At 35.0% G+C, this 17,113-nt stretch overlaps 1 protein-coding gene across 2 annotated transcripts in view; it reads left to right on the top strand.

The window, feature by feature from the left end:
* LOC107705743 (sterile alpha motif domain-containing protein 10-like) overlaps positions 1-17,113 on the top strand; it is a 67,046-nt gene that overhangs the window by 16,509 nt on the left and 33,424 nt on the right. Inside the window, exons 1-2 of one of the 2 annotated variants that reach the window (XM_016509196.1) lie at positions 4,490-4,678; positions 15,743-15,921. In XM_016509196.1, the coding sequence (XP_016364682.1) occupies positions 4,600-4,678; positions 15,743-15,921 (258 nt within the window). In that variant the 5' untranslated portion in view covers positions 4,490-4,599. Of the gene's footprint in view, positions 1-4,489; positions 4,679-15,742; positions 15,922-17,113 lie in introns of those variants that run through there. The other variant, XM_016509197.1, reaches the window with a different exon arrangement.

Raw genomic sequence — 17,113 nt, 5'->3', positions numbered from 1 at the left:
GCTTTTCAGACCGATGAGCTTTGTAAAAATCGACGTGTTTCAGAAAGGTGGGGCATAGAGGAGAAACAATAATGTACAGTATGTGGAAAATAATGTTTTTTGAACCTTAAACGCATAAACACATTTCATTACACCATATACTCAAAATAATGTTCTTTTTAGCAGCATCATATGACCCCTTTAATACCGGACAACACTATTTAGCATAAAAACAAAGGTAATATTTATGTGTGTTTATAGCTTGCTAGCATACTAGGTCATGTTATTAAAATGACAGATAGCATAAAAGATATCATCCACTGACTTTCCTAAACTCATTGCAAAGCAGGACTGTAGAAGTGAAGTAGACTAAAAAGCAAACTTAAAAGGCAAACCTGCAGACTTAATGGCACAGATTGATACTAGTATCTGGTATTAATAGTTAATAGTCAAAATGTAGGTACTAGCCTGGCTGTACTGTGGAATAAATGCTAAAAAATAATGAACTGCTTAGCATATACCACAATATTTTTTATTAATTATAGTATCTATTTATAACATTTGCCAGTAGTAGCTTTGTTTCCTGTCTTGAAAAATAGCAATGGCAGACAGATGGAGAGAGTGTTCATTCAGCACATGAGTCTATGGAGAGACTGTGAATGTATAAAGAGCGGCAGCTTTTATTCTCTTTTCTGTTCTGTGTCTAAATGGCCAGTGTTGGTTCTCTTGGCTACCTGGAGCCTCCCTGCCCAGACAGCACACAATACAGATGGGTAATTGGCATAGCTGTCAGGCAGAGAGAGGGGGAGCTGGGGAGAGTCTGATAACATGGCAATTAAAGCAAGAGAATACAGTGATTGGAGAATAAAGCAACAATCAGAAAGACAGAGAGAGAGAGATTACATTTGGGTCCTTTGAGGACTTGAGTGAGTTCATACCTTATGAACACATATCTTTCTACTCTCTGTGAGACTGTCTGTGTGAATGAGACAAGAGAGAGATGTTTTCTGAATACAAGTGTGGAGAGTAATTGCTAAGGCAATTACTATTGCTCTTTCTGGGAGTCAAACAAACCCTATTCTCTAAAATATTAAACTTGGATAATTCATCCCGCGCCATTTGTACGAACATGAATGATATTATCAATGATTTGATTGTAGTTAAAGAGATTCACCCAAAATTTACAATTCTGTCATCATTTACTCATCCTCATGTTGTATGACTTACTTTCATCAGTGTATCATAAAAGAAGATACATTATTTTGAAGAACTTTGGAAACCAAACAACATTGGGGCCCGTAGACCTCCATTAAAAAAAAAACTAAAAAAACTAGAATACATTTCTCATAATACATGAGTAAATTATAACAGAGTTTTAATATTTGGGTGGAGTATGCCTTTATTTATTTTATTTCTTGTTACATTTATTAAGCATTTACCTAAGCCTAGACTTGTTATTTAATTGTTTATAAAAGTTACTTAATTATAGCTTTGTTTGCTGAAATTATTAAAATGTATATTATAATTATAACCATAATCCATTTATTGCAACATTATATTCCAAGTCTTCAGAAGCTTAAAAAAATCTATAAAATATTGGAACTAAAATAAATGTAATTTACCTTTTCAGTTTTTATGTTTGTTGACAAGTGGTTAGGTTTAGGGGTGCGCTCTTAAGGGTTGCAGAAATAAAAAAATGCAGAAATAAAATAAATTTGTAATATAATGTAAAGGATTTATTTCTAAATTTTTAGATGCCATCAATGCATCTATATATTTTGTTTCAGTGTTTTAGTGCACAAAATGTATGAGTAAACATTATGAACGCTAATAAGATCAGGCTACTAATTTGACCACTCTGCAACCACCCAAGACCTCTTGACAATGCCCTAATAACCAATTAGCAACTGTATAGTAACCCTTTAACAACCATCAGAGACATTCTAGGAAAGGAGAAAAGGAGGAGAGAGGAGAAGCTAAACGAGGAAGAGAAATGAATGTGAGAAGCGGGGCTTGGCTTGTTGTCTGTAATGGATTTGGGTGAGATTGACTGTTAATTTGGGTCGTGGAGAGACGGCAGCACCCGGGACTGACCTCGTGTTACAACAGCAATTACAGACTGACTATATTCACCAAGCACTGAGGATGGCAGATGAAAATATGGTGGAATAAGTTTCTCCCACTGTACAGAAAAAGTTTGCATTTTGCAAGTGTTTGCAAATGTGTGTGTGTGTGTGTGTGTGCACGCACGCAAGTTAAACTGACACTGATTTGTGTAGCAGCACCTCCTGTGAGTATCTCAGCTGAGGCGGCCTGTTTGCACCTAGATGTCTGATAAGTAAGCAGATTGCAGTTCAGTAAACACACACACACACACACACACACACACACACAGCTGTGAATTGAGTTGGAGACACACTGAGACACGCCCCACTGTCTGTGTGAGTGTGTGTGTGATCTGCTGCACTCTGCTGTTCATTACTCTCACTCTCTGTCCTCACTGCTGTTTGTCCATTATTATTACTCTCTCTCTCTCTGGTGAACAGATGTGACTCTCTCCTCCTCTCATTTGTTTGTTGGTTTTTTCATTGTTGGTTAATTCATCCTTCCTACCTTCCTTTCTTCTTTCAGTTTTTGTTACTTCTTTCCTTCATTTGTTCATTCCTTCCTTTTTTCCTTCTGTTCCCTCAGTCCTTCCTTTCGTTCTTTCCTTCATTCATTTATCTGGTTCATCGCATCCTTTCTTTCTTTTCACCTCCCTCCCTCCCTCCCTTCCTTCCTTCCTTCCTTCCTTTCATTTCCTTCATATGTTTCTTTCGTCCCTTTTCCCTTCCATCTTTTTGTTCCCTTGTTTCATTCATCCATCTGTTTGCTTGTTTCATCATTGGTTAGTTCATCCTTCCTACTTTCTTCATTCTGTAAGTTCCATCCCTCTTTCTTTCCTTTTATCCTGGATGAAACAATTACCGGTTTGACAATAAATCAATTCCCCACGGTTAGTATTACCGTTTCATATTTTAATTATCATTAAAACCATAGTCAATTACTGCGATTTGAACAACTCAGGATAAATAAATACTGTTTGGCATAAAGCGGAGTTTTAAGTAACAGTCTCATGTGCGCAGAACGTGCAGAGCCGTTTTGTTTTGTGTGAAGACTTGGCGGAAAGCTGGGAGGTTTTAAAAGAAAGCTAAGGGAATTATACCAAAGACTATATATAGGGATTTTGATTATACAAATGAATATATGAATGAATTCATTATATGAATGTACCTCTGAAGGTTCAGACAGTTTTCAGAAAAGATTTGATGGCATTTTGTTTTCATCTTCACTCAATGTAATACCTAATAAAGTAGTGTTCTTATCGCAATGCTGCTTTGTCCACGGAGGTTACCGGGAAACAGCTCCAATTCTGCTCTTCCATAATCAGCACCAAGTGTCAGAGAGTGGATTTACAGAGAGTTACATTTACATTCAGCCTGCTGTAAATTTGACCGGTTGATGAAAAACAAGCTTATGTGGATTCTACACATTTAAACAATTCGGATAAGGTATCTACAATTATTTATGGAGCAGAAAAAATACATCTGACCATTTATTAATCAAGACTTAACGCTTTTCTTTATTTAAAGGCTGAAAGGTGAGGTTTACTATGAAACTTTTTCAAAGCTTTATTTGAACATTTCATACACGTTATTAGATAAACTGTTGTCAGTCATGTTAAAATCCAGACATCGGTGGGAATGTTATTGCTTTAGTGTTTATGCAAACAAAAAGTAATTTATTTGTTCTTTGTTGATTTTAAATATAAAACTTGGTGAAACGATTTATGTGTCAGTACTTTTTGAACATTTCCAGCACATTTAACAATACCGTGTGATAATACTGATAACCGTGATAATTTTGGTCACAATAATCGTTATAAGAACTTTTCATACTGTTTCATCTCTAATTCCATCCTTCCTTTTCATTGGTTCATTCTTTCCTTTCTTCCTTCTGTTTCCTCATCCTTTCTTTCTTTCTATTTTCCTTCCTTTTGTTCCCCGTTTCTTTCATTCATTCATTCATTCGTTTCTTTGTTTCATCATTGATTAGTTCCTTTATTCCTCCATTTTGTTCAATACTACTTACTAAACATTTAAACAATCACATACATTAACATGTTAACTTTGACTGTTCTAATGCATACATGTATATAATTCATAAATGGATGAATATTTTACCCACTTGCACTGTTTATTAAAAAAGCAGTTACATTATAGTTGCCATTTATAGATTTTTTCATCCACAGACACACATTTCCGAAGTCAATACAGTCAAAAGAGTATTGATTGGGGCCAGAGTTGAGTACATTGGACAGCAGAGGTTGGCTCCATTGATCTGTTAGGAGCATCTGATCTGGCTTATATGCTTTTGTTTATATATGCGGCTGGATGTTAGTTCACTGAAAGCTCTTGTCTCCTATTTTAACAATCTTGAAATGCACAGTAACATGTTCTGTGTTCTGGACTGTGGCTGTTCTTGCCCTTTCTGCTCCCAGCAGTGCCCAGGTCGGGCCGGTTGACTCCCGCGGCTGAATTGGGGTGAAGGTAGGCTGGCTGTAGCCGGCGGGACAGGCCCATGAGGAGGCACAGGGTAGTGGTGGTTCAGTCTGGCACTGCCCCGGCGTACAGAACTGCCATACAGAGTTTCATCGAAGGTACATTTGTTATTCATTATTGTGGGCTTTTTTTCAAATACTTGGGTAGGTCTGCTTTTTCTTAATTACTATTGGTTGAATGGTTTACAATAATGAATTTTGTAGTGTTTGTCCCAGAGGAACGTTTTATTTCTCTCAGTGCTCAGGAGACCTAATTTAGCTGTCAGTTATATTTCATAATACGTTTCATATGTGTCATTCATATCAGATGTTTCTCCTAAAATTCCTTAAGGGAGAAATAAAAATATATATGAATTAGAGTAAGACAGTTATAAAAAGAATGTGGGTATAGCTCAGATAACTGGGTCTTGAAAGAATTTGATGGGTAATATTTGAATAGAAATCTTTGACTTTGGATTGCAGACTTTCATGCCAGATCTCAGCTCAGTGTGTGATATTGTTGGGATCTTGTGCTTGTGTGTCTAACCTATATTGGAGCAATTGCATCTTTTACTTAGTAATGTAGCTAACATTAAAGGAAAATAAAAATGTGCTGTAAATTTACTCACCCTCAGGCCATCCAGAATGTATATGAGTTTGTTTGTTCATCAGAACAGACTTGGAGAAATGTAGCATTGCATCACTTGCTCACCAATGGACCCTCTGTAGTGAATGGGTGCCGTCAGAATGAGAGTCCAAACAGCTGATAAAAGCATCTCAATAATCCACAAGTAATCCACACCACTCCAGTAAGACTTTTTTAACGTCAAACCATTGTTTCCGGCCAAAATAAGAGTTCTCTATCCATAATATTGCTTTTTCCAGTGAAAACGTTGTCTCATCTGAATCAGGAGAGAAATATGCACAGATTTAGGATACTAATGGGATGTGTATGATTTATTCAGTACAGTAGCTCACAATGACAGCACATTCACAAAAGAAAGGTCAGAACATTATGTAATTATAATGAAAAATTGAAGGACTGCTGGATCTTATAAGTGAATATTTAGTATTTGATACCTGGTAATTAAGTATTCTGATTATGCAGAAGATGCTGAATATGCTAATGAAGTCTGTATAAAAAAGTTTTCCTTCAAGGTCAAAGTTTCCCTCCAAACTGAGCTTTGTTTTTTGCATTCACAATTAAGTCCTCATCTCTTTTATGGATATCATTTACTTTATCACAGCTACACGGTTTGGGGACATTAGCTCACTCTACAAGGTTTGGTTTATGTGTGACACGAAGGCTTTCAGATGATGAAGTCTGTGTGCATGAATAATTCACACACATTATATTAGGACAGGAAGGAGTTGCCCACCTCAGACCTGTTATGCCACGCTTATGCAAGTCCTACACATGAGGCAGCAAAGTGAGAGCCTTCAAATAAAAAATACACATATATCATATTTTTACATCAGTTTAAAGCAAACAGCAGATATGTTTATCCAAAGTGACTTACAGTCAGTGCAAAACAAAAGATGAAAAACATTTTTTGAACGGTTGTAGTTGCATGCTGTAAAAAATGACCGTGAATTTAACGGTAAAAAACTGTAAAAATGCTACAGTAAAAACCTGTTAAATGGTTAATGGTAAATTCCCCTACTATATACGGTGAAAAACTGTATTGGACATTACATGTATTGGACATTAATTTTACGGTAGTATACCATTTTTGGAAGTGAAAAAGACCGTATAATTTACAGTGAATAACCGTAAATTGACATTCCCAGAATTCCCTGCGTTACATTTCCAATTTGATGGGTTTTTTTTGTTAAAATAACTTTCTTCTTAGTTTTTTTCTTATCAGTTTTGTATATTAGGGTTGTGTGTTATACGTAATGTTGTTAATGAATGTTTATTGCATTATTTCAGTTTCATGTGTGTTACCATGATGGTGTTTGGTGTTTGTGTGAATGACACTGTGCACCTTCTATATATTTTATTATTTAAAAGCTGCTTGTGATAGGCTTTGGTTCATTGTGTGACTTTCTCATCACCACCTGCATTTGGTGGTTATCAGTGTATTACAAAGGTACAAAACAGATTTCAGTACTTCAATAGGTTGGTATATTAACATTATATCAGTTAATGAAATTACGGTATTTAACTGTAAATTTAAGTTAAAACCGTAAAACCTAAAACGTTGCTACCGTATTTTTTACCGTAAATTTTATGGATTTTTTTTTACAGTGATATTTATGCTGAGTAAATAACTAAAATCTACTACCAACCCCAACATTTAGTGGTGTAGTGCACTCAGACGCTACATTGATGTTTAATGCTGTATTGTACAAGTAACTTCTCTGTTGAGAAAACTGAGGTAATCAAAGACATCCTCATCTCTCTCTCATATGTAGCACTAACAAGTTCAGTTAATTCTAGTCAGCCGGTTCACCCTAAATGGCTCTCTTTCTCATATGTAGCAATATAAACCGATTTGTTCTAGTGAATTGCTTCATTCTAACGAGCTCTCTTTGTCATACAGGTATGTAGCATTGGAAAAACTGAATCGTTCTAGTGAATCAGTTAATCCTAAACAGTTCTCTTTCTCATATGTAGCATTGGCAAGGCTGGTTTGTTCTAGTGAATCAGTTCACCCTAAACAGCACCCTTTCTCATAGCTTTGAAAACGCTGATTCATTCTAGTGAACCGGTTCATCTTAAATGGTTCTGTTTCTCATATGTAGCATTGGAAAGGCTGAGTAGTTTTGAATCAGCTTGTTCAGACGATTGTTGTAAATGAACAGATTTTTAAAAGATTCACATTTTAGGTCTTTTTTTAGCAGAATATTTAGCTCATTAATATGACTTTAACTATAATGTCAAGTTATATAAATTAGTGAGTATTCTAGTTTGTTGTGTATTCACCTTAATTGTGATTAATGTAGTTGTAGATGGATAAGACTGATAACTTTATGTCTTATCTTTACCTTAACAACTAGCTGAATAAATATCTGTTTCTCAACATGGAAGATTTATTTTCCTTGCTATTAACCAGCTTCTGTAGGAATGTTGTTTTTGGTTAGAAAATCAATGTTGCAGTGAATAATCCTTTCCTGTGTTGTTTGTTTTCCTTGTTTAATGATGTTTCTTTCTGTTGACGGAGGCCGCCTCAGACTTGTCTTTTCAGCAGGAGATCTCCTGTTATTCTTAAAGGGGTCATAGGACGCTACATGCACTTTTACAAGTTGTTTGAACTGAAATGTGTGTTGGCAGTGTGTGTACACAACCACCCTAAAATGATAAAAATCCACCCAGTGGTTTTTTGTTAATCTACTAAAATCTTTACCCTTTCTCAAATCGAGCCGATCGCAGATGCCTGTGCGGGGTCAGCATAGCTCATTAACATTTAAAGGAAAATGCTACAAAAACGGCTTGATCTGAAAAGAGCTGTTTTTGACAGGGTAAAAAAAAGGTGGTTACCATTGAGAAATTTTAACCAAACTATGTTACAGACTTTTCATTAAGACCCTAAAGAATCATATCAACTTGTGGAAAATGGGCATCCTATGACCCCTTTAATGCCTCTCCTCTGTCAATCTTCCTCCATTCTGGGTTGATTTGCTGGCTGTCGAAACGATCTGATCTCCAGCAGACTGATTGTTTCATAGATCTGACAGATCTGACAGATTCATAGATCTAAATAGACGTCTGTGTCTTTTTTTAGCCATGCAGGTCATGAATGTGACAAACTGAACAACCCTCAAGTGTACTGTATGTGTCATGTTTGGCCTGTGTGTGGTTTGAGTTGAACTTTAATGTCTAATTCTTCTAGCAACTTCAGTTCAACTTCAAATTTAAAGCTGCTTTGCCTCATGTCAGTTTAGAGATTCACTGGAACTTCCAAGGTTTAACTATGTTATGTCGACTTTGTGTCGGATAAATGATAAATCTAGTCATTTAACCCAGGACCAAATTGGATGTGTGCTGAAGAATCACAATTTACATAAGCTGAATTCATGATGGACCTTATTGTCTCTGCTTGCCTTTGTGGGGCAGAAGAGTTTCCTTTGGGGGTCTTGAAGTAAAAAAAAAAGAGAGATGGGACTATTCACTCTGCCAGCCAGTACTAAAGCTAGTTTATATGGATGAAGCCCGACAACACATTATTTGAGTACAACTTTATATTTTTATGGTATTTTTCTCGACATGATTGACCTGCTCTCTAGAGTTGGGTCAAGATGGAATAATTTCATGCTTCATTTCTGGGGTTCAAGATAGAGTCCGCAGGACTTCCCTTTAGTAAATACTCCATAACCATGGATTGAACACCCAGCTGGAAGACATGCTGATATGGAATAGACTTATATATTGAAAAGGTAATCTCAGGACTGTTTTCTACTAGCTTGTGGTATATTTAGTTAACAATTTCATGTTAAATGTGGTTTAAAGAGCAAAAGTTGACATTTTTAAAGACACTTTAACATGCTTTTTTACCAATATTGACATACACTGCCATCCAGAAGTTTTCTTTAAATTTTTTTTAAATAGAAATTAATACTTTTATTCATAAAAGTATGCATTAAATTGATCAAAAGTGACAGCAGTGAAATAAAAGTTTTTTTAATGTTACAAGTTTTTTTTTTTTTTTTTTCAAATAAATGCTGTTCTATTGATCAAAGAATCCTGAAAAAAAAAAAAGACTGGAGTAATGGCTGCTGAAAATTCAGCTTTGCCATTACCAAAACAGGTAACACTTTATTTTAAGGACCAATTCTCACAATTAATTAGTTGCTTATTAGCATGCATATTTCTAGCATATTGGCTGTTTATTAGTACTTATAAAGCACATATTAATGCCTTATTCTGCATGACCGTATTTTAGATCCCTTAATCCACCCTGTACCTAAACTTAACAAATAACTTACTAACTATTAATAAGCAGCAAATTAGGAGTTTGTTCAGGGAAATCTCTTAGTTAATAGTGAATATGTGCTCCCAATTCTAAAGTGTTACCATTAAATATATTCAAGCAAACTTCTGAAAGGTAGTATACATTAATGTTATATGTATTTGTAATATAGCAATCAGCACTGAAAAAAAAAAAACTTCTAAAAAATTTTTTGTATTACATTTTTTTTAGTCACTACATAATTCCTAATTACATAATTCCTATGCTTTTTGCATACCACTTGAATATTTCATAGCTTTAATGACTGTACAATTATTCTAAAATGTAAAATAGTAATAATAAAGTATTAATTTATACTAAAAATAATAATGTAAAATAGTAATAGAAAGAGTAGGTGTGTCCAAACTTTAAACTTGTAGTGTTTATGCAGAAAATATGCTTATGCATGTGTGATTTATAATGTGTTCATATATTTTTTCCACACATGTATTTGTTTTAGTTTTCTGCCTGGTACTTCAGGAAGTAAGTGGCATTTTCAAGGGGGAAGGTAGTGCAAGTGCTTTAGATGCCAACTTGGTTGACAGGTGAAGGAGTCTTGGAGCCTCTGGGAAAGTTTAGTAGTGTAGTACTTTCTTTAGGAAGGAATGAGTTTTTCCAAAAGTGCTGCAGTAATCTACCATGGGCTTTGACTCGGTATGACCTTCCCACAAGCCACACCAAACCGCAGGGTAATTGCTTGCTATTGACCGTAAAAAAAAAAGCAAGGAAATGTCAAAGAAGTTTGGAAACTTTCACGATTAAGCTTTTTCTGCGGTGGCTGGAGAAGATCTAAGCCGTTCCATCAATCAAATCAGGCAGGAGAGTGACTCTTTCTTCGGGGTTGAAAGCATTTGCCATTGGATCTCTCTCTCTTTGCATTAACTTAGCTCTCCTTGCCCCGTTTCCCTCTCTCTCTCTGTCTTTGTCTTCTGTTACATATATCTAAGTGGTTTAGTGCCTTGCATCAGCACTCAAAGAGCTTTGTACATCTCCATCCCAGAATATTTAATGGAAATATTCAGACTTTTGTCCACATTTGACCTCTGCTGTCTGCCTCCTCCCCTCTCCTGATGGTGGTGTCGAGACCGCCCTTTGTCTTCACACTGAAGGGCTAAAGATCAATTCTGGCCAAGGTCACATTCTGAAGCCCAATGAGGGTCAGAAGTCATCTCACTACCCAATATTACTCCTGAAATTCTTCACCAGTGTGCCATTATCTAAACTATCATCTTAAAGACAAAAAGACACAGCATCATGGTATTAAAGTCAGCAGTTGCCCAGAGAGACAACTCATCTGACTTTCTTTTTTTGATCACCATTTGCCATAATCAACAATATACTGTAGTCTTTGTATTGCATGTATGTGCAAACCAATAGTACAAACTACATCTTCCAGGAAACGTGCTGTTATTTATATATTCATAATATGTTTACATTAGGGCTGTATTACATGTTGTGGCGATTAATTAATCGCAAATTAAATTTGGCTGTGAAAATACCCCCAAAAGATCATTTACAGCCATTATTGTGTTAAATGAGAAAAGTATCAAGTAGTTATTACAAAAAGAAGCTTTAGAAATAAATATTTGATTCAACATAAAATGTATTTACACATAAACTTTTAGGCTATATCGGCCTAACAGAAATTATGGAACATAAAAGAAGTAATTTGGAAAACATCTCCGTATTTTTTTGTTCATACAATGAAAGTCATTGGTTACCAAATCAGCTTGTTTACCAACATTCTTCTTTCTTCTAGTTACCAACATTCTGCATTATTTTCTTTTATGTTCCATAAAAGGAAGAAAGTGATACAGGTTTGAAACGACATGAGGGTGAGTAAATGATGACAGAATTATTCTTTTTGGGTGAACCTAATTTATTTATTTATTTTTGTATTTATTTATTTATTATGTTTTTTAATGAAATGATACTCTAAGAAACTAAAACTGATAGTAGGTGGCAGTAAATGTCTTTCTGCTGTGGCTTTATAGATAATATCTCAAATATAACACAATATTAGCTTCTTATTTACAGAACTGTTGTATAAGATTACATTTGCACTCATGCTATTTGGGACAAAAACAACACTTGTGTGATATTGCTGCTTTTGTGATATCGCTTATCATATGATATAAATATGAGACAAAAACTCATACAGGGGCATTTTTTGCACCAATATCTTACATTTTAAGGGCAAATAACAGCATTTTATAGGTTACATTATGCAGTGAGTTATTGCCCTGCATCATGTTTGTCAACAGTCAACTCTATGAAATGTAAGATGACGTACAGGTCTGAGACGGGACGGGTGCGTTAATTGCGTTAAAATATTTTAATTGTATTATTTTTTGTGATTAATTCATTAAATTAACATGCTAAAATGACAGCCCTAATTTACCTTTATTATTCTGGTCGTCAAATGTGAATGGCCGTGAGTGTTATTGGTGGGGATTTTTCAGTGACATCAGTATGCCAGTAGGTGGCGACAAGTGACTGTCTTTATGAGTCAGTGAATCAATCACTGAAACCAGTGCATTCAAAAACACTGATTCATTTGGGGTTGAAACTAAATTCTGAATTGCATACTAGCATGCTATTACTATTTCTACCATAGAAAGAAATAGTAAAAATGGTAAAAGTAGTATGCTAGTATGTATATGCTAGTAGTATGCTCACTCATTTTCATTTACTTATTCAGTGGACTATTTTAGTGGACTAAAGTAAGGGATAGTGAATGAGGATATAGAGGGGTCATATATCCAGTGTTTGTTCAAGAGTGAGTCATTGAATCATTCTTTTAACCAATTCATTCATTTGTATTGAATGCATCAATTCAAAAATAGTAGGTCATAGGTTTTTGGCCTGCTAGTAGGGAAGTAGGCATATTCAGACACAGCCAATTTCTCCTTCTGGGATGTCAAGTGGAAATTCGTGTTCTCTGAATCCAACTGAAATGCTGACACATAGTAATTTGGACAGATGGGTAGATCCAGCAGGATATCCAGAGAAAGTATCATTCTTAGCCGCAGCCCCCTGTGGATGACTGACAGATGCTGTACAGTCTTTAACCACACCCCTTTCTTTGAGTGATGGGATGTGTTTCTTATCCATCTCAGTGTGTCGAGAGCTCTAATTTTTGCCTCCCATGGATTTGATTGGCAGTAATAAGCCTGTGGCTTTCGTTTCCTGTCTGCCCAGGAGAGAAAGAACAGTGAGGAAAGCAGAGAAAACACATCACTGAACCCTGACAAACTTCTCCGTGATCCACTCTTTTCCCATCACCCCATGATTACACTATGAACTTGACCTGCCCTTTGGGATAGTTTTGATAGGTGGAAACACTTTTGTTTTAGCTGTCAGCATCTCCAAGCCGGTTTTCCCAGAGTTTCCTTTTTCCCACAGTCGCTTTTATAATACTTCAGTTAACAGAGAGCTAGCGGCGACTGCAGCACAGTTTGAAACACAATGGATTCTAGCTCTTCACGCAATGAGGCTCTATGCAAAGAGCTTTGAGACCAGCTTAACCAGACAAACAAAACTTTTTCCAAGCCGTGTAGCGCTATCTCAGTGCTTTGTGAGTTTTTGTGAATGGCCATTAATGTTTTATTTACAGACTTTCCTCACTTTTGATCTCTCACTCCCTCTTTCTCTTTCTCACTGACTTGCGCTCTTGTTTTTTAATCTTTTACGTGCTGATATGCGCTGGTATCATCTTTTACCCTTCATTAAATATTTTGTACTCTCCGTAGCACTATTCACATTAGCAATGCTGGAAAAAGGGCTTACATAAGAAAGCCAACTGGGAGAGGTAGATACACAGAAAGAGATAGAGAGAGTCGGAGGTAGAAGAAGGTCAGAGAAAGGAAAAGAAAGACCAATGACCTTTTATAAGCTTTTATCTGTAGTTTTTTATTTGCAGTTGGGTGTTTGGTTAAAGCAGCTGAGGATTGCAAATGGTAGAAAGGGAAAAGTGAGAGATTGGACTATGCTCGAAATAGCTTACTAGTATACTACTTTATTTAAGCTTTATTTAAATAGAATAAAAATTTCCGTTAAGTAATTAAAGATTATTTTTAGGACCATTAAAGTCAGCATGAAATGATAATTCACACTATTTATTTTGTAAATACATGTAGACCTAATAGATCTTATTGTGAATGATTCATCTAATGAACTTTTCCATGACATTCTAATTTATTGAGATGCACCTGTATATGTGTTCAGTTTTTTTTTACCTCCAAAATGGATGTATGTCACAATATAGAAAATAATACCCATTGCTACTTCCGCTTCATCGCAACTTTAACATTTTTGCATTGTCACATGATTTTGATGACAAGTAAGCACATTTTTCACCTGATTTTCATTACCATAATGCATTTTTACATGTTTTACAAGACATTAAATTGACCTGTATACCTGACTAACCTGAAAAATAAAATAAAATAAAATTAAGTGTTCGCCACTTTGAAAAGCAGCTTTTAAAATAAAGTTTATTATATTATTAAATGAAAAATAAATAGGTATAGGATTGTATTTGAATCCATTTTTACTCACAAATTGCAAGTAAATTTCACAATTAATTGCAAAGAAATAGCAAAGTTACACATTAAATTAAACATGAAATTTTATATTTTATAAAATATTTTCATAACATATTTTACACTTGCTTGTACATTGCTATATTTGTCAATATAAGCAGTATACTTGACCTTCTATTTCCAGTGTCATTAATTGATATTAAACTTTTTTTTATTTAAAATTAAATTATGCAATGCAAAATAACCATTTTTTATTCAAAGATGAATAAATGTAATGAGGTTGTGTGACAACAATGAAGCATACGACTGATTGAAATGTTTGTGTCACGCATAGTGCATACTGCATCACGATACTGTTTATAAAAATAGTGGGTAGTCTGTACACAGTAGGTTTGTCTTCTGCAGATAATTTGCATGTATGGAAGAGCCTGTGTATGATAATTATGTTGTGGCATCGCACACAGACACTGACATACTGATGTGCTACATTTACATTTTCATGCACACATACTCCAAGTGCTTCTGGACTGCTCAGCGGGTTCATGACCTGACACATCTTACCTGTCTCCTGGATCTGCTGGGGTTAAAGACTGGCCCTCAATGGCCACTTAGATGATGAATTGATGTCTGTTCTTCTCTTTTTTAGACTTCAAGCACAAGATTGCTTTGTAGACTTGTTAGGTTGTGAGGCATCCCTGAATCAAGTGCGATATATATATATACAAAATATAACTAATTTATATTTGTTGTGTGTTTATTTGTTGTCTTTATTGTGATTCGGAATTTCTATATTGATAAAGTTTAAAGCTGAATTTTCAGCATCATTACTTCAGTCTTCAGTGTAACATGATCCTTTTAGAAATCATTCTAATATGCTTAAGAAATCTTTGTTGAAAACAGTTGTGCTGCTTCATATTTTTGTGGAAACTGTGATACGTTTATTCAGGATGCTTTGATTTAGTAGAAAGTTCAAAAGAACAGACGTTTTTGTAACATTATAAAAGTCTTTACTATCTGTATTATGTCTTTACTGTACTACCCATATTTTTTTATGGATAGACATTTATGGCACAATGACCTGTGACTGACATTCTAATGACAGGTTTTAATGACAGTAATTTTCATTTCTGTAATGCATTTTTACATGTTTTGCATGACATTATTTTGATCCGTAAACCTGAATAACCTAAAATTGGTGTAATCTCAAATGATTACAAAAAAACAGCGATTAACACATTGAATTAAACATGAAATTTTAAAGCTTGTAATATGCTCAAATAACCTGTTTTATTTACATTTTTTTTTACATTGCTACTGCATTGCAATATTTGTCAATATAAGCAGTATGCTTGACCTTCTATTTCCAGTGTCATTATTTGATCTCTATATTGAATTTTTTTGTACTTAGTAGAATTATATACAATGCAAAATAACCAATGTTTAATCAGATTAACTAAAATTTCATGTTAAATTTAATGAGGTTGTGTGACAACAATGAAGCATATGACTGTTGCATACTGCGTAATGCATACTGCCTCACTATACTGTTTATAAAAATAGTAGGTAGCGACTGACATTCAGGTTTCAGAAGTCATGGAGCTTCCTGTAACAATGACAGTGATCCTGTGTAACATGCCGTGATGTAGACACTATAGTCTTCAACATCTCTCTTTGTCTGTCCTCCACAGCTGCGTCCAGCTTCAGCTTCTGTCGGGCTGCGCTGGAGCACACGGTCTCAGCAGAGGAGCTGAACTATCAGCTGCCACGCAGGACCGGGGGCAACCTGACCTGGCATGAAGGACGCGGGCAGAGGGTGACGAGGAGGACCGTCAAACTGCTGCAGCAGCCCGGCACAGAAGGAATACAGGTACGCAATCACAATCACACTAGCCATAGGAGAGAAAGCACAAATCAGATCCCTCTACCACCTTAATCATTTCCTCTGGAGTTTCAGAAGAGAACTATCTCAACAATGTACACAGATTTTACAAAGATACCAAATCCTTCATATCACTATGAACTAAGTAACACATGTTTAATTGTATTTTTACACTGTTACTGTATGCCAACAGTTTTATTGCTTTTTTTTCAAGGAAGCTCTGTGACAAATTATTATTATTATTAAGAAATTTTTTTAAAGACAATAATAAAGGCAATTATAATGTTACAGAGTTAAACAGAGTCCTCTGGTCAATATTACTAATTTTCTGAATGGTTGTATGTTCAGTTATTATTCTTATTCTTATAAATGTCTTTAATTATATTATTATTATTATTATTAATATTATAGCTAAACTGACAACTATTCAGAAAATTGATTATTTTTATGATAATTATTATTAGTAGAAGTTGTGTAGTAATAATAATAATAATAATAATAATAATAATAATAATAATAATTGTTACTCAATAATAATAATAATAATAATAATTATTATTATTATTATTATTCCGTAACTAAACTGACAACCATTCAGAAAATTACTAATATTTACCAGAGGACAGAGGATTCAAAGTATGAATTAATTATTATTATTAGAGCCCGACCGATATGGGTTTTTTGGGGGCTGATGCCGATATACCGATATTATATCCTACATAAACAGAATATATATATACATAAACACATTTTTTGCAATGATAACTCAAATGTGGTGATCAAACACTTATAATGATGTGACAAACATAGGCCTATGTAGTGGAGGCAGGGTATTTAACAACGCAACGCGTAAAAAGACAGTATAAGTCATTATAATAAGTAATTATGTCCCCACTGGATGCAACAAATGCCTCGTTTATAATGGGTTTTAGTGGTTTTGTGTCGTCGCGCCGGATCACGGCATCACAATATGGTAAGGGGCGTAACATTTCCGTCACACGCTTGAGGTATTCAGCCAATCACAACGCACTGGATAGCTGGCCAATCAGAGCACACCTCGCTTTTCAGAACGATGAGCTTTGTAAAAATCGACGTGTTTCAGAGAGGCGGGGCATAGAGGAGAAACAATAATGTACAGTATGTGGAAAATAATGTGTTTTTTTACTTAAACCACATAAAC

Source organism: Sinocyclocheilus rhinocerous, unplaced genomic scaffold, assembly GCF_001515625.1.
Source record: "Sinocyclocheilus rhinocerous isolate Xijiao unplaced genomic scaffold, SAMN03320098_v1.1 scaffold263, whole genome shotgun sequence".
Taxonomy (NCBI): domain Eukaryota; kingdom Metazoa; phylum Chordata; class Actinopteri; order Cypriniformes; family Cyprinidae; genus Sinocyclocheilus; species Sinocyclocheilus rhinocerous.
The sequence above is the reverse complement of the archived record's forward strand: the minus strand, read 5'-3'. Positions and strand labels throughout refer to the sequence as shown.